The 18,039-nt window shown below is 48.6% G+C and overlaps 1 protein-coding gene across 1 annotated transcript in view; it reads right to left on the minus strand.

Moving 5' to 3' along the window:
- Positions 1 to 18,039, minus strand: part of Cemip (cell migration inducing hyaluronidase 1) — a 71,647-nt gene that overhangs the window by 25,692 nt on the left and 27,916 nt on the right. The window contains exons 11-15 of the mRNA XM_051148861.1: positions 14,320 to 14,495; positions 11,849 to 12,058; positions 3,922 to 4,127; positions 2,963 to 3,032; positions 1,288 to 1,416 (exon numbers count right to left, since the gene is read on the minus strand). Of these exons, the coding sequence (XP_051004818.1) occupies positions 1,288 to 1,416; positions 2,963 to 3,032; positions 3,922 to 4,127; positions 11,849 to 12,058; positions 14,320 to 14,495 (791 nt within the window). The remainder of the gene's footprint in view (positions 1 to 1,287; positions 1,417 to 2,962; positions 3,033 to 3,921; positions 4,128 to 11,848; positions 12,059 to 14,319; positions 14,496 to 18,039) is intronic.

Consider the following 18,039-nt stretch of genomic DNA (forward strand, 5'->3'; position numbering starts at 1 on the left):
ATAAGGTCTAAGCACCTGCCTCTGCATGGGGCAGCAGGATATTCATGAGATGCCTCAGTAGCAGCTCCTCCAGCCACAATCTCCCCTGCACACTTCTGCCACAGCCCCTGCTACTGTCCTCTGCTTAGTCTCTCAGACATGACTTGCGGGGGTGTGTCTCTTCTCTCCGCATCACTGGCTTTTGTCCCCTTACCCCCAGGTTTTAGCACAGATCTGCTTTGAGCCTGTGTTGCTTCTTTTGGGGTCTTCTCCCAGGTTCAACTATTTTGAAACAAGTTTTGTTTGTCTGTGTGAATGTGGGGACCAGCGGTGAATGACAAGTGACTTCCAAGGCTCTCTGTTGTTGTTGTTATTGTTGTGATAGAGGGTCCTTCACTGAACCTGGAGTTCACTGGGTAATTGGCAGGCCAGAGAGATTTTGGGATCTGCCTGTTTCTACTTTCCCACCAACAGGTTTATAGACATATACTTTTCTTCTCATGCTTGCGCAGCAAGAACCATAAACCCTGAGCTATCTCACTAGCTCTCTGAAATATCTTTTCTTGACTCTGGATGTACTCTTTCCTCCCTAGCGGGCCCAGTGTCTGCACTGCTAAGAGTTAGATCAGATACCAGCTTGTCTGTACACCACTCTGATACGCTAGAGACACAGAGTGTCATCTTTATCTCAGCCTTATTCCAATTTCTCTTAGTGTGTCCAATGGCTCCAGTCTTAACTGTTGCCCCCACAGGAAGGATATTGAGGTCCCAGTCATCTCAGTGCTTCCCCCTGTTGTTCTAGAACCCAGCGTGGAGCAGAGCACACACTGGTACTCAGCAAAGAGAGGTGATAAATGAAGATGGTCCAAGGGTTTCTCATTTTTCACCCTCTGACTTACCTCTGCACAGATAGAGCCACTCACTTCCCAGCAAATAGAGAGAAAGCCCTAGATGCCAATGTCACATCAGAACCACATCTAAATCTCTCTTAGTTCATGGACAGGCCTAATTTCATAGTCAGTATCACCGATGCCCACAGTGGGATCACAGAATCTTATCTGATGTTCAACCCAGCATCTTCCCTGGTTGGCAGCTGGGGTGAAGGCACACCTTGCTCCTTTGACTGTACAGATGCTGTGCATGATGAAGTAGAGGCCCACAGGAGACATATGGTGAGTGGCCTGCAGGCCTTACAAGGCTGCTCTAGACCCACAGTAAGAACGAAGCTCATCCAGGCTCTAATCACCTGCAGGTTGGAGCACGGGAGTGAATGGGGTGGCCATAATAACACAGCACAGAAAGACTTACCCGGTAGTTAGAATGTGCTCGGTTGTTGTAGAATTTCCCCAGTGGAATGTGCTCAGAATAACCTGGGGAATACATTCCCACCGAGGGGCCTGTCGGCACATGGTGAAAAATGAACCAAAATCCAGTTTCCTATTGAGACAGGACACAGAAGAGTATCACAGAAATTAGTGCTAGTGAGCGTCTGATTGAGTGGCCCAGGCTGGGTGAGTGGGTGCAACATTGTGACCAGAACAAGCCATTACCACACACCTCCAAACAGATCCATGTGTTCTAGTCCTGGACACCACATTCCACCAAACACATCCGTGTGGTCCAGTGCTTGACTGGACACCACATACCACCAAACACACCCATGTGGTCCAGTGCTTGACTGGACACCATACACCACTAAACACGTCCATGTGGTCCAGTGCTTGCCTGGACACCACATACCACCAAACACATCCATGTGGTCCAGTGCTTGACTGGACACCACACACTAAACACATCCATGTGGTTCAGTGCTTGGACAAAAAGAAAAGCTTGAGGCTTCTGTAATTTGTGGGGTCCACCTTGACAGCCCTTGCTCTTCATATCAGCCCTGCTGTTTGTGTCACTGTCTGAGTTAGTGGGTCACTGCAGAGATTAGGATCCTGATGGACAGAGTTCCGAAAGCAAGTGTTATTATCAGCTTTCCTTGGTGACCTGGAAGCTGAAGACCAGAAAGAGTAACAGACAGAGTCAGGGTCAAGGCCCCAAGCAAAAAGCAAAGAAGAGGTGGGTGGGATCAAGGCTGTTGGAGCAGAGCACGGTACTCTGCCTAGCTGCCACCACCCAGCTGTATGGGGCTCTGCACACACTAGGTCTCCTGTCTTGTTTCTACTCATAGGCCAAGGTACACTAACCCTTTATGTCAGAATCACTTGGTGTTAGCTTATATCACTGGTGTACCAGGTACCATCCTAAGGCGAAATGACTTTCTATAATGAATTACTGTGCATAAATTGCTTAGTATTCTGGCATGGTTTGGATATGAAATGTTACCCACAGGCTCATGTGTTTGAGTACTTGGTTTCCAGGCAAATGCTTTGCTTTTCGAGGTTATAAAATCTTTAGAAGGCTGACAAAATGGAGGGCATGGTACACTGGAGGTGGTACTTAGACATTATAGCCTGGCTTCCCTTCCTGACCTTTTTCTATTTTTTTTATTTTGTTGCTTTATGTACATGAGTATTTTGTTCTCATGTATGTGTGTGTACCACATGTGTGCCTGGCACCTACAAAGGTTGGAAGAAAGCCTAGGATACCCCTGAAACTGGAATTATGGATGGTTGTGAGCCACCACACGGATGCTGGAAATCAAACTCAGACCTGCTACAAAAACAAGTATTCTTAACCATGGAGCCATCTCCCCAGCCCCTCTTACTGTTTTTTGATCCACCCAGATGTGTACAGGTTCTCACTGTCACAGCCACAAGTCAGTCATACCTGCCACCGTACCTTCCCTACTGCTATGGACTATATAGTCCCTTGTGCCCCAAGCCAAAGTAAATGACTCATTAGTTATGGTCACCAGGGTTAGGAAGTGACAGACAGAGCTGTCATTTAAAACCAAGTCACAGGACACCCATCTCCAGTCACATGGAGGAGTGGTCTTGAGCCGTAAACCAGCCCTACCTTGCTTCCTACTGCTTACCTCCGAGCCCGCAGCTGCACAGTTGATGAGGTTGTTGTTGGGATTTGCCATCCAGAAAGTGGACACAGCACTGTGGGGAGATGACAGAGGCAGGGCAGAGTCACATAAAAGACTGCCAGCACTCTTTGTGCTGCAGAGTGGGAGAGCCCACGTGAGGCACTAATCTTAGTGGAGTCTCTTCCATGTGTGGCTTAAAGGCAAAGCATTCAAGCTTGCATAATGCTCAGGTCTGGAAGGGCTTGGTACAGTTTGTGCTTCCACGGAAGCCTGAGTGTGAGTCCCAGAAAGTTGACTCTTCTAAGGGAGGTCATCTGTGCGGGAAGCAATGTGTCACCGTCTGCATCTGCCTCTCTGTCTCTGAGTCTCTTCTCTTTGTTTCTCTGCCTTCTGTGTCTACCTACATTTCCTCCCTTGTTTCTCCATCTTTGCACCGCTGTGCCTCTCAGTCTGTTTCTGTTTCTGTTTTTCCTGTGTCTATCTTCTGTCTCTTTGTGTCTGTCTCTGTTTTTCTGCCTGTCTGCCTCTTTGTCTTTCTGTCTGTACTTTTCTGTCTTTGCCTTTCTGTGTCTCCATGACAGTGTCTCTCTCTGGTGAGAGAGAGATTGTTGTGGTACACTATGGGTACATACTGGGAGCTGATGTGATAGCTGCTTCCTGTCCACAAAATTCCATGTGGCATAGAACCACAGGTAAGCCAGAGTTCTGTAGACAAAACAGTGTGAGTGAGGCTCACAGAAGTGGGGAGAGGGAAGGAGGAAGGAAGGAGAGAGGGAGGAAAGAAGAGGGAAGAGGGAGGGAGGAGGGAGGATCTACTCTTGGAACCTTGCTCTGAGAAACAGGCAGAGGTGAGCAGTAAAGTTTTAAAGGCCCCCCAAAGCAGGATGTTGAGTGTTCATGCTCACCACCCCCACCACAGACCCAAGTGTAGGAGTATCCTACAGTGCTGTGTGCACACTTACTTGCAGTCCTGCCTGGGCTTGGGGATGTATCCTGGGTACGAGTCCTCTGTGATCACTTTGCACATCCTGCTATCCCGATCTGATGGGAGGAGCGTCCCTGACTTAACAAGGAGGCCGAGGCAGTGGTCAAAAGTGTTGCGCTCCTCTGGCCCATCTTCAGTGAAGAAGCAGTGGCCTAAAGAATTATAGCCCACGACATCCTTGATCTGCAGGGTCAAGACGAGTTTCGCTTAGCACCCAAGTGTGCATGTGTCTACATATTCATTCAGCATGCATGAAATAGTACTGAACTATATACCAGGCCCCAGCAGCTCGGGTGGGGGGAGGTAGAGACAACCTGGACCCAAGACAAGGTGGGTGACAAGAGGAATGGACAAGGAATAGAATGGTGACAGATCTTCTGGATGGACATGCTGGGGATGAGGCTTCAGTGGATAAGGAAGGGGGTGAAATATCAGAAGTGTGATGGTGGCTCAAGCAGAGACCCAGGCCTGGGTTCCACTGGGGGCACAGCTTGCCCTGGGAGAGTCTCTGGGACCTGAGTGAGGGGGGCAGGACAACTCCCCCAGGAGGCCACACTGCAAGAGGCCTAGGGGACCTTTCATGAAGGTCTAAACTAAACCACTTTTTTTTTTTTTTGCCTGCTTGTCTGTTTTTGTTTTTGTGGACAGGGTTTCTCTGTGTAGCCCTGGGTATGCTAGATCTTGTTCTGTAGACCAGGCTGGCTTTGAACTCAGAGATCCACTGTCCTCTGCCTCCTGAGTGCTGGGATGAAAAGTGAGCACTGCCACCCACAACACTGATAGACTTTTATGAGCCCTGCAACCCAAGCCAGTTTGTTAGCCTATGAAGGCCACTATGACACCCCAGGCTAAGAAGCAGAGAGGGCTGGTAAATTCAGCTCCTGCATCACCATCCAGGATAGAAAATCAGAAAGAGCATTTTGAAGAGACGTTGTGAGAGCAGAGTGTGGTCTCCGCCCCACCACCAGGAGGATCTTACATCAGCTTGCTTACCTGGCTCAACCACAGCCACAAAGCTCTCAGCTTGGCCTCCAGCATCTCCAAGGCCCGAGAAGCCTCAGAGAGCCCTGTCCTGAGCCCAGCTCCCTGTTCACACCAGACTCTGATGTCATGTCTCTGCCACATAGGCTCCTGCTTTGGCTCAATCGCCCCAGGGAGAAGATGCTCTCAGCTTACAAGGTACAGTGGGTGAGGGTGGGAGCACTTTGCCCATCTTTACTGTGTTCCATCCCTGACTACCCAGTAACTTCATCCAATGAGAGCTTGCCTACTTCCTTGTGACCTCAGATCAACCCACACCTCTTCAGGAGCTGCCCGTGTGCCAGGAGCTGGAAACTGCACACCATCCAAATGCCCTTGGCACTGACAGAAATACCAAGGCCTTGCCCTCAGCCCTAGTGCAACTACAAGGGACTGTCTTGCTCACTGTAGGACACTCAGTAAGCCTGGTCTGTCCCTGAAAGATGCAATATCACTCTCCCACACCCACCCCTACCCCCTGCAAGCTGTTTCCAGACTTCCATTACTCAGTAGTCCACTGCGTAGGAGGGGTGACAAAACTGTGTCTGATGGAAAAGCATTGATCCAAGGTGAACAACCCAGGTCCATCCAGGCTCTCCAAGTGCAGGTGCCTACTCCCTGACTGCCAGGCAGTCAGCAGTTAGAACCATCGCCACAGCAAGTCCCTACGTGGCTGAACCCTGGCTGGTCTCTTAGACCTTTTAATCTCTCTGTAATCTTACAGAATACTACTGAAAATTGTGTTTTAGAAATAATGGAGATGAGGCCGGGAGAAGTTAAGCAATTATCCAAGGTCACAAGGCCTAGTCGGCAAAGCCATGGCAGGGACATTTGGTTTTTCAGGCCTGTGTGCTCACTCTGTAAGGGAAAACTACACAAGCGCTCTGCCTCTTAAGCAAGCATCCTTCCTTTAATCCCTGGCAACAGACAAGGGCATGACCTTGAATCTCATTCACTCCTTCAATGGGCATTTCAGCCAATGCCAAGGTCATCCAGTGGGATGTTCCTTTTCGCCTAATGAGAAATGAAAGCTTGTTAAAAATAGCCCAGGAAGACAAGCCCGGGAGGGAATGCGGCTGCTCTTGCTGGCAGAGACCTCGAAGATCAAACCCAATGCCTGGCTTTACAGAGGAGGAAGCCATGGCCGGAGAGGTGATGTGGGCTGTCTCAGGGGATTTGGTACCTTAGAGTCTCCCCTCTTCTTCTGTTCGTGATCTCACTAACTTGTCCCTACCCATTTGTCCTGCAGGTCAGATCACGTGTTCGGGGGTCCTTCTCTGAAGGTGAGTGAATGAGTTAGGGACATCTTTCTAACAAGCACTCAAGGAAGAGCTGGCCTCTAAGACCCGGAGGAGGCGCTGTGAACAGAAAGGACTTCACCAGAAGAAGGAAGAAAAACAGCTACTGCAGCTGGGTGTCTAGTGTCTTACAGTTGTGCTTTGACCTCATCTCGATAGAAGCCACTTGACTTGGGTGCCACAAACTCCTTTGCAAGAACCAAACTCAGACTTGATTTCCATGAGCACCAGAAACAGAAATCAACCCACTGCCCTGAGGGTACAGTGAGTCTGGCCGAGACAGGAGAAAGGCAGGACACGGAAGAACAAAGATCTGGCGCAGGAGATGAAGCACTGTTCACATCCTTGCTCAGCCACAGACTTACTCTGCGACACTGAGCACCCCTTGTGTCATAGAGGGGATGCTAAAAACATTTGCAGATTGTTTCTCCTTAGAACTTTTCACAGAATTGACTATTAGTGATAATATGTAAATGGAAAAATAGGTGGGTAGACAGACAGACAGACAGACAGACAGATGTTAGGAAAGAGGCTGGAGAGACAGTGCAGAGGTTAAGAGCACTGGTTGTTCTTCCAGAGGTCCTGAGTTCAATTCCCAGGCACCACATGGTGGCTCACAGCCATCTCTAATGAGATTGGGTGCCCTCTTCTGGCATGCAGACAGAACAGTGTATACAGAACAAATAAATAAATCTTAAAAAAAGAAAGATAGATATGGATGCTAGGTAGATAGGCATACAGGTAAATAATATACAGATGCGGCTGCATGAATAGATGGATAGGAAAATAGGATAGATAAATAGGTAGATAAAATACAGATAAACATATAGATTCAAATATTAGACATAGCAGCTAAATAAATACTCCCTCCCCCAGTTGGGCCTACCTTTATATGCTAACCAGAAATAATGGTGTAAGCCCCACTGCCATTCTCTTTGAGAAAGCAAAAATTATTTCCCCTTTGTCTGGTATCTTCTTGCCCGCTGATAGTTGTGGTTCGTTGTAGTAGAGTCTGGGCATGGGATTATAAAGGAGAAAATTCCCAAGTTCTGCCTGGTAGTGAGAGACCCAGCAACAGCTGTCAGGTATTGCTTCAACTAGTGTGACCCTCTATTTAGTTGTCACTGAGTCAGGGCATTACTGAGGGGGGAGGGGACAGGTGCTGGCACTAGAGAAGATTAGCAGGAGGCAGCACTAGGTCGGAAGACTGTTCTGTGTACATCAAGACATATGGTCACCCCAGTCTGACCTGGCTTCCATCAGCAGCCTGTATCCTCTAAGAAGAATGGTGCCTCTATTAAACAAGCACAAGCAGGAATGAATGATTGGTTGACTCTCTGGATATACAGGATTCCACTAGAGTCAATCAAGCTCAGACCAGAAATATTTCTTAAAAAAAAAAAAAAAAGCTGCCTATGAGGAACATGCACAGACTATTTCTCCTTGTCATCAGTCACCAAACAATATGGGATGCAAACTGTTTATTAGATATCCACAAGGCATCATAAGCCAACTGGAGGAGATCTAAAGCATGTAGGAGCAAGTGCTTAGGTTCTCTGTAAATACCAGGCCATTTTATATTGGACTTAAAGGGAAGGATTTTGACACTTTTCAGGGGCTCTTGGTACCAAAGAGGATGATGCTTACATCTGCAGCTTAGGGTAGATATGATATGTGTGTATGTAATTATATATTAAATGATATATAATATATTTTCTCTCTATATAATTATATATTATATATATCAGTGAGAATCCTCATAAGGAATTCAGTCACCTTAAAAAGGAAAAATATTTTCAAGCCTCTACCAATGAAATTATTAAAAAATTTTAGAGTAAAATTCCTGAGAATAAGCTGGCCTTAGCATACAGGCCAGGGTCATTTGTTTTGCAGATCTTAATGAGTTTTTGAATATGCAAATAGAAGTTGAGGGAGAAAACAGAACAAAACACTACTTTAAAAGGGAAGGAATGCTTCGAAGGCTGTGCAGGGAAGGGAGGGAGGGGTGGGGAGCAAGGATGGGATGGGGAGGGTTGCCAGAGCTCACAAGATGGGGGGCCCATCTCAGGGAAAGCATGTGACCTGGAGAGGGCCGGTGAGACCAGAGGGGCCAGCCACTCTCTCCCACACTGTCAATTTGCGCTCTGATCTGGACCGCTCTCTACCCTCCTTTTCATCTCTACCTCAGTCTCCCCGTGGAGGCCTGGAAGGAGGTAGCTTTGAGGGAAAGGAAAGATAAAGTCTGCGTCCTACATCCAGGCTCAAGTGAGAAGGAGAACAGCTACAACCTGACAAGTGAGAGGATGCACTCGAAGATACCAGAAAGGGGGGTGAGCCAGAGAACATGGAAGTCTCTCCCACAATTTCCAGGGTTGCACAGCTGGCAGAGAGGATGTTGGGCTTCCCAGTCATGGGCTCTCTCTAGTAGATGCAAGAGAAATGTGTAGCCCCGGGGATAGAGAGCCTAGGCCTAGACTGACTGGATCCGCTGGCTGCCAGAGCCACACAAAACATGGCCTGCATGGAAGCAGTTGCCACCCACTGTGCTCCTCTAGGGTTTCATAGCACTGGCATTTATAATAAAGATAAATTGTGAGCAAGTCCCCAGGTGGGAAAGAATGTGATTTCTTCTGCTCAGAAGAAATTGAGGCACCGTTCTTTAATTTAATAGAAGCACCATTCTTCTTAGAGGATACAGGCTGCTGATGGAGGCCAGGTCAGACGGGGGTGACCATAGTCTTGATGTAGACAGAACAGTCTTGCGACCTAATGCTGCCTCCTACTAATCTTCTCTAGTATAAGCAGCTGTCCCCCTCTTCCCTCCCCTTCCCCCCTACCCTCACCCCTGCCCTCCCCCATACACACCAATGCCCTGACTCAGTGACAACAAAATACAGGGTCACACTAGTTGAAGCAATACCTGACAGCTGTTTCTGGCTTAAAGAAAGGAGGTAGGAAAGAGTAGAACTCACACTGGGGGGCTTTTGGCTCTTCTGCTACAGGCCAGGAGTGTATTGATTGCCTTCCAGTAATTAACAGGACAGCAAGGTTCAAGTCCTGCCTTGGAGTTTGAAATACACATGATGCACTGAGTCCATTTCCCTGGGGCCCTGCAGAGGGTGTATGCAGAGCCTCTCCTTGGGGGAAAGTCACCAACCCCTAACCCTGCTGGCATCCTGGGGACAGTGAGTGCAGAGCCTCCTTCTGAAAGCAGGCTTCCTCGCTGCACCTGCCAGGGAGTCCTGCTCTCTTGCCGGAATGATCCCCCTCAACAACGCTCCCATCACAGGAGACATTCCTACAGCTTCACTCTATGGCCTTAGTGGTGGACTTAGTGAGAAAGGGGCTCTGTGACCAGAGGAGGGCAGGCATTGCTAACAGATCAATCCAATGTCATGTGTTTCCACTGAAGACCTTTCCTAAATGAGCCTACATTGAGACTTTTCAATGTGGCAGACGGTGAGTATATGCATGCAGTGTCTGCCAAGAGCAGCTAACTACACTGGTCCCACTCTTTGGTGGGGACATACGCTGCTATCTCCCAGAAGCAGAGGTGGTTTCACAGGCCACATAGAGCCGCAGAGGCACATGGGGATACTGCTATTAATGTCCTCTCAAAGCACGTCACTTGTCTTATCTAGTTTCATCTCCTGACCACCTTTTGAAGCTGACTTTGTCAGCGGCTCTCACTATGCACTGGAGGAAACTGAGGCCCAGGAGGGTTCCCTCAGTTCCTGTGACTCTGTGCTTGTGACTTTTGAGCTCCTGTCGAGACTCACAACAGTGACACAGAGGAGCGCAAAAAGATGCCCGCCTGAGCTGAGAGGACAGTGGTTCACCTAACTCAGTGGCATTTCAGAGTTACATTGTTGAAAGCCATGCCCAAAATGCAGAGAAAATCAGAAATTGTAGAGCCTGTGTTTGCTTTTGTCAGAGAGAATTGGTTTAAATGTTGAGCTAGAATGGGCCTGGTGAGGTGGCTCAGTGGTTAAGAACGCTTGTTGATCTCTCAGAGGACTCGGGTTCAGTACCCACATCATGGTGTATAGCGATCCCTAACTCCAGTTCCAGGAATCTAATGCCTCCATCTGACTTCTGTGGGTACCAGGCAGGCAACATGGTATACATACATAACATTCAATGTGAAGACTCATACACATAAAATAAAATCATCTTCTTGAAACTAAAATAAGAGATGAGAAGAAAGGGGACTGCCTGGGGCAGAGTGAGGACGAGGGAAGCTGGTTCCCAAGGATGGGGGTTCATAGGAGGCGAGAGAGGTGCTTCCTGAGATACGTCAGCACTTGCTGGGCAGAGCACAGTGCTGAGTCACTTCTTGGCTCCATATAGCTAGGAGCCCTTCTTTGTAGTGAGCTGGGAGGCCACTGGTGTGGGATCCACTCACCTCTGATCAAGGGTGACTTCTAGCACACACCACACACACTTTGGCTTGTCTCTATGTCTTTTTGGTTCTGTCAATTGAGTCATGTCTGTCCCCGTTCATCTCTCCCCACCCCCCACCCCCCAATCCCTGTCCAGCAAACATAGTCACCCACTGGTAAACCCATCAATCCAGCAGCAAAGAAAAGCCCAGCAGTGTTGAAGGCCAGTTCTCACAACAGCAGTGTTCTGGAAAGGCGTACAGGGGCACATTCCAAGAGCATTCAAAGCCAATCCGTAAAACTGCTGGTCTGTCTGGGATATGGCCATGCTGCTGACTGCTTGGCTCAGAGGACCAGAGGCCCAGACACCATCTCGAAGGCAAGCAGTGTGATTGGTTCCACCTTGGAAAGGGCTGAAACAAGGCTGCGCCTTCAGCTCTGTCTCAATGCTTTGGCCAGCAAACACAGCCTGGAACTGGGTGGTGGTAGATCCCTGAACGGCCACTAGGTTAAGGTTGTAATTGGCAGCTCAACCATTTAGTAGCTGGATGACAAGGGAGCTGAGAGATGCTCCTTCTCAATTTGGCAGCTGGCAATACTGGAGGCTGGGCGGGAGGAAGTCTTTGCTTAGAGTGTTGCATAGATCTTCTGATTGGGTGAAGCTGTCCAGTGCTCTGCTCTAAGGCCTGGCTTTGCTATATGTAGGTACCATCGGCATATCTAATTGCCCCAGGCCAGATCTGGAAAGAGGGGTGGGTGCCTTAACTCACTGCTTTCCCTTTCTTACCACAAGTCGCTTAGTTCCCCCACCTACCTGAGATAACACAGACTCCTAGGGATGGGCCCATGCCGGCTGCGGTAGCCTGTATCTCACTGAGGTGCTGGCTCCCCATGCTGTCCTGATGCATGTCCCACATGCCTGCCCAGCTTCCCCAGGGCTAGCCTGCTCTGTGGTAAGACCTGGCCTCCCTGATTTGAAGATGGGTGCTAGGATAACACAGCCAGGCACTCTCATCCTCTACCCAAGCAAACTGAAAGGTAGCAGCACTGTGTTCTGCGGGGCTCTCTGGACACAATGGAAGACCTGACCGATCCAGCTGTCGTCCAAGTTCACAATGGAAGTAGGTGAGAGCACAGCACAAGGACACTCTCTTCCCCTGCACAGCCTGTCAGGTCAGGATCCCTCCCTCCAGCAGGCACTTACCAACAGTCCATTGGAGCCATGGACAGTGACGCAGCGGGAGAATGTGTGGTGGATGGAGAGGTCCCTGATGTAGGTAGGTGGGTCATAGCCTCCCTGTTCGTCCAGATCCCCAGCCAGGTGGAAGTGAATTGGGTACTGGCCCACCAGCTGCTGCCCCATATACTTCAGCTCCACGCCCTCCAAGTGGGCTGCTTTAAACCCCAGTGCAAACTGCAATAGGAAAGTCAAAAGTCAAAAGAGGCCCAAGGCAGCACCTGATTCCCACCACCCCTGACCCCTTAGATAAAGGTTTTGCCTTCCCAGTGCTTTGTCACTGGGTTTTTACTGAGTACCTCCCAGTTAATAAATCAAAGAGGCTCTGTGCACATGGCTGAGGACACCTGACCCATCTTATACTAAGCAAATCCAGCAAAGCTCTATGGGATGCTGCACGAAAACAGACTCTTTAGATTGGAAATGCCCAGGACAATAGGTAAGCTTGCTTTGACCTTCCTTTACTATCTCCATAGCCGACAACGAGCAAGGGATAAACCTAAAATGCTTACTGGGAAAGGAAGGGGGTGCTGACTCTAGAGATAGTGTGAGTCTCTGCTCTGGGGACCCGCATACGGGTAGCAGGCGGTCACAGCACAAGGTTGCTCCTGGATGCACTCAGGGAAACTGCTTGGGCAGACCGTGTCTGTATTCCAGGAGCTCAGCAGAGCGCACAGTCTAAAGTTACCGGTGTCAGAGGCAGGCCCTGCCAACTTCTGCCGGAGGAGCTGGAGTATGGCATGCTGGCCATTTCTCCCGGATTCAGGCGCCAACTGGAACACTAGTCCCGCGCCAATGCCTGGAGAGATGTGTTGAGAATGATTCCGAGCCTAGCATGGGGTTCATGGACAAGAGTGTCGTGGCGACTCAGGACAATTCTCAAGATTAGGAAGGGCTTCAGTAGCTTGTGTGACAGAGAACTGCTGTTCCCTCTGGCTCTCACTATGTTGTTCTCAGGTACACTCAATGGTGACGAGAGCCAGAAAGTACCTATGGACTATGGACCAGGGACGCTACAATTCCTCAAACATAGATCTGGACCACAAGACCTTCCCTACTTAAAAGGTCAGCAGAGCTCCCATTGTGAACTCTCCCGTTTCCCTCCGTCAAACTCTTTGTTTAGTTATTAAAAAGAATTAGAGCACATGATTTCAGCCTCAAGAGAACACTTTTTACAAAATTGATTCCGATGCTGGTATCACTGAAACCAATAACCATGTGAAAGAACATGGAAGACTGTCTGTGTTTCTTGGACTATTTGCCAGGCCCGATGAAGGCATTTTGTACAGAGATGAAAGAAATTCCTCTCTGAGCTGGCTATTAGGAGAACGTGAACTCCGATGAACCAGGATCACTTTTTATGGCTCTCAGAGATCTGCTACTACTGGTGGCTGTCCTTCTAGACCAGTGGTTCTCAGCCTTCCTGATGCTGCAACCCTTTAAAACAGTTCCCCATGCTGTGGTGGCCCCCAGCCATAACATTATTTTCATCACTACTTTATAACTATGATTTTACTGCTGTTCTGAATTGTAAAACATCTGTATTTTTCCATGGACTTAATTTAAATATCTGATATGTGAACCCTGTGAACGGGTCGGTCACCCCAAAAGGGGTGGGAGTCACTGTTCTAGACTCTATCAAGACCAAGACCAAGTAAGTTCAATGCTGCACCCCCTACTTCCTGCCCCCTGCTAGTTGTTTGGTAGGTATTATAATGAATCTGTTGAGTGGGGGGTGGGGAGGGATAGGGAGGAGTATTCATTCTTTGAAGAAATTATCAGGCTGGAGAAGAGATGGCTCAGAGGTTAAGAGCACTGTCTGCTCTTCCAGAGGTCCTGAGTTCAATTCCCAGCAACCACATGGTGGTTCACAATCATCTGTAATGTGATCTGATGTCCTCTTCCGGTGTTTAGGTGTACACTCAGATAGAGTGCTCAAACAAACAAACAAACAAAAACAAACAAATCTTTTAAAAGAAAAGAAAAGGAATTATCAGGAAGGAAGGTGGAATTGGTGGTACATATTTGTTGTCTCAGTACTTGGCCAGACTGAGTTAGGAGAATATTAAAATTGAAGCCAGCCTGAGCTATGTAATCACAGCTGGTTTCAAAAAAAGCAAAGGAATATAAAAACACCAACAAAAACAAAAGTGAAAAAAAAAATGATGAAGGGTAAATAGGGAAGGCAAGGCTGAAGCAATGAAATAGAAATGCAGTGAGGCATATGGCCTCAATCAGAGACCCTTTCCCTGGCAGGCTCCATCATCTCTGGCAGGTGCAACTGCCCATACTTGGTAAAGTAGACATCTCCTAATGGTACACTTCTCTTCCTCCTGCCTTGCTCCACCACCGCTTTCCCTCCTATGAGTCTCTGTCTGCTGCTAGAACCTTGAATACCCTCCTATAGGGCTAAGAGCCGCAGCCAGGCAGATTCTTACCTTGATGTGGCCCCCAAAGGTATCAAAATCAAAGAAGTCACAGATGTGGTTGCTGTAGGGGTAGCATTTGTCCTCCATCTCTCCCATCACCACGATATTCCGAGTCAGGAGTCCAACCTCCGCCCGCATGTCCACACCATCAATCTCCTCCCCGATATGTAGGTACTGTGGCTTCCCTAGGGCACAAGAGGAGTGATGGAAACAGAATGACAGGTGTAGTCTGCCCGTCGCGTTCACATGCTGTACTCCCAGAGCTGTAGCTTGTTCCTCACCAGGCCCTCACTCATGGTGGGCCCCATGGCCCTTGTCCCCATGATACAGAAGAACAAAGCTCAGGTAGGTGCAGTCACAGGCCTAGGAGTGGAGTCACCGTTCATAGTTACTTGTGCTTAGGTGTAAGACCATGGCAGATGTGGCTACTTATCCCATGATATCTACCCTTCGTCTGATTTTTAGAGCTAGACTTTCCCATGATTCATCTCATACACTGCTTTTCAATGGAATTGTGCTTCCTCGACTCCCTACAGTGAGGTGTGGCCACGGGATGGAGGTAGAAGTGTCAGGTGTAACCTTGGGTTGCCTCTCTTGCTCTCTGGCCTGATGGACCAAGCTCACACAGCAGAGGAAAGCCATAGCCTAGAGATAACAGAGCAGAGCGAGCGAGCGAGCAAGAAAGAGCGACTAAGAGAGAGATGGAGAGGCAGAGACCCCGTCTCCAGAAGACTCCTCAGAGCTATCACTATAGCTGCCCTCTAGCTGTCCTTTTCCTCTCAGACCTCTGCTTCTGAGTAGGGCAAATTCGTGCTCTACTCTCAGCAGCCTTAAGGAGAACGAACAGGCTGATGGTCCTGTGTCCTGAGTCCTGAGCTTGCACGATGTCTCTATGGCACCACATGAACCAATGGGGGAAGAACCTGCATCTTACTCTGTGCTGACTTCCTCCTCCTGCATCCCTCAGCAGAGGCACCCTCTGGGTCCTGTGGCACAGTCAGAAGGCATTGGCTCCAGCTCACAGCCCTTTCCAGCCCAGCCATCTCATCCCTCATCTGCATTGTTATTTGTCTCTGCCCTCAGACTCCCCCAGGCCTTGCTATCCTTGAGAAAAATCTAACAATCAAACATCCTCCCACACTCCCTCCGGTCGCTGTCTTGTGTGGCCTGAATCCTTGACCCTGTGTGCTGCCCATGCTCTCCCTCACACTACCTCACTCCTTCTCTAGCCAAATTCCCTTAGTGTTGCCTCCCATCTCCTCTTCATCTGTGCCGAAAACGCAGGTTAAGACAGGCTCCTCTCTAAGATGGCTGACAGGGCTTGTGGATGCTCTTTCTTTCATGTGAGGATACAATTACAAAGAGCAACATGCTCCCATGTGGACTTCCAGCCCAAACTACACCACCTATGTCACTTGGCTTTCACTCTGACCTTGACTGACCAAGGAGGGCCTTGCCTCAGCCCCGAGATTTCACAAGTGCCTACATGTGAAGGCCATGGTTAAAATTAGCAATACCTACCTCAGGGATCTTCCTATGCTGTCCCATCTGCAGGAAGAGCTGACCCCTGCCCTCCCTTTCACTTGGCACACATCCTGGGAGCTGACAGCCTTGCTAAGGAGCCTATGGTTAAATAATTCTGCAGACTCAGTGAGACAGTGGTTTCTTTGAAGCAATGACATTGGTGCATACCGAAGCTGAGAAAACAGCCCCAGGCAAGTGAACGGCATGTGATTTCTATTGCAGCTGTGACAGATCGCCACAGGTTCATTTTTTACAATCTTGGAGGTTAAGATGTCTGAAATTAATTTTCTGGGGGTGAGTCAAGGTGTTGGCAGGGCTGTTTGCCTGAGAAGGTTTGGCACAGAATCTGTTCCTAGGCATTTTCAGATTCCAGTGGCCACCTGTGTTCCTTGGCTTGTGATCTCCATCTTCCATTTTTCATTGTTCCATCTGCTTCTGTCAGCCCATTACTTTCTCCTCTCTAATCTCCCATAACCCCTCTTACCTGATAACCTCGGTAATTACAGAGGACCCATGCAAATAACCCAGGACACTCTTCCACTTCCAGAATTTAATCTAGTCATTGTAAACCCTTTTTTTTTTTCCATGTGAGGCAATGTTCACGGGGACTAAGTAAGGGTCACAACATAGATACAGCCTACTATAGAGTCCTTGAAAGTCTCAGGCATAAACTGGGCAGTGGTGGCACATGTCTTTAATCCCAGCACTCTAGAGGCGGAGTCAAGCAGATCTCTGTGAGTTCGAGGCCAGCCTGGTCTACAGATTGAGTTCTAGGACAGCCAGGGCTACACAGAGAAACCCTGACTTGAAATAACAAAAACAAACAAACAAACAAAAAGAGCGGGGGAGGATTCTCAGGCATAGTGTCAGTCAGCTTTCTGTTACTATAACTAATACCCAGGATAAATGAATTTAGAAAGAAAAAAGGCTTATCTCAGTTCACAGTTTCAGAGATCCCAAGTCATGACTCATTGGTTATGTTGCTTTGGCCCATGGTGGCACAGTACATCATGATGGCTGTTTATGGCAGAGAAAGTCCATCTACTTTGTGGCCAGGAATGAAATAGGAGACCAGTATCCCACAGCCTTTTTCTAGGACATATCCCTAATGAATTTAAACCTTCCATTAGGTTCTACCACCTTCCAATAATTCCACACAGGGTCTGACATCACTAGATAACTGTAAACAAATTTTAACTTCAGAATGCCAGGCCTCTTCCTGGCTGGATCACTATGGCTATTGATTTGGGTCACAGGCCATGCGCCATCCTTACTGCTTTAAGGTTCTCTGGCCATTCATGTAGAAGCCTCTGCTTCTACTCCTGTTGATATCCCTGCTTGTTGGTTCTGTGGCCATTACCAACACACTAACCACAGGGCTTACCCTGTAAAGGGCAGTCTGTCCCTGAGAGCGGTGGTGATGCACGCCTTTAATCTCAACACTTGGGAGGCAGAAGCAGGTGAATCTCTGTGAGTTCAAGGCTTGCCTGGTCTACAAGTCGAGTTCCAGGATAGCCAGGGCTATGCAGAGATGGCTGTGCTGAAGGAGACCCAGGTTCATAGCACTGTTTCTGCCCCAGAGCCAGTGTGCAGTGGAAACAAACAAACAAACCAACAAAAATCAAGAAGGAGGAGAAGAAGAAGAGGAGGAGGAGCAGGAGAAACAGGGAAAGAAAGTGCTGTGCATGGCTTCTGAGAGACACTGGCTTTGGAGAACCATACAGAGGCAACTTCAGAAATCAACTCCAGAAGTTGATTCAGGTCATCTCTAATCACGATATCTCAGTCCTGGCCTGTTGGTTTTCTGTCATCCTTAAGTTAGCTTAGGAAGGTCAGATATTGATGAGCCTGGAGGAGAATGTGGGGGACATGACTGTCATGGAGTATGTTAGGGAGGCCACTTCTCTTTACCACTGCACACTGCCTCTGGGGCCAATGGAGTGCTGTGAACTTGAGTCTCCTCCAGCATAGTCACCTCTGTGCAATTAATGCCTTTCTCCTATGACTTGGGGATGATACTTTACGGAGGGTGAGCAGTCCCTGTTTCCAGAACCTATTTACTTCCCACATACCCTTGATTAGGACTTCAAAGGCTGAGCAGGTCACTGTATCTCTGTGCCCTTTTTGGTGATGGCCACAGGAGTGTGCTGCTGTGACATATCTTCAAGAAGGACAGAACAGCCACTCTTCCACTACTGTTTCTTC

The sequence above is a fragment of the Acomys russatus genome, chromosome 7 (assembly GCF_903995435.1).
Source record: "Acomys russatus chromosome 7, mAcoRus1.1, whole genome shotgun sequence".
Lineage (NCBI taxonomy): Eukaryota > Metazoa > Chordata > Mammalia > Rodentia > Muridae > Acomys > Acomys russatus.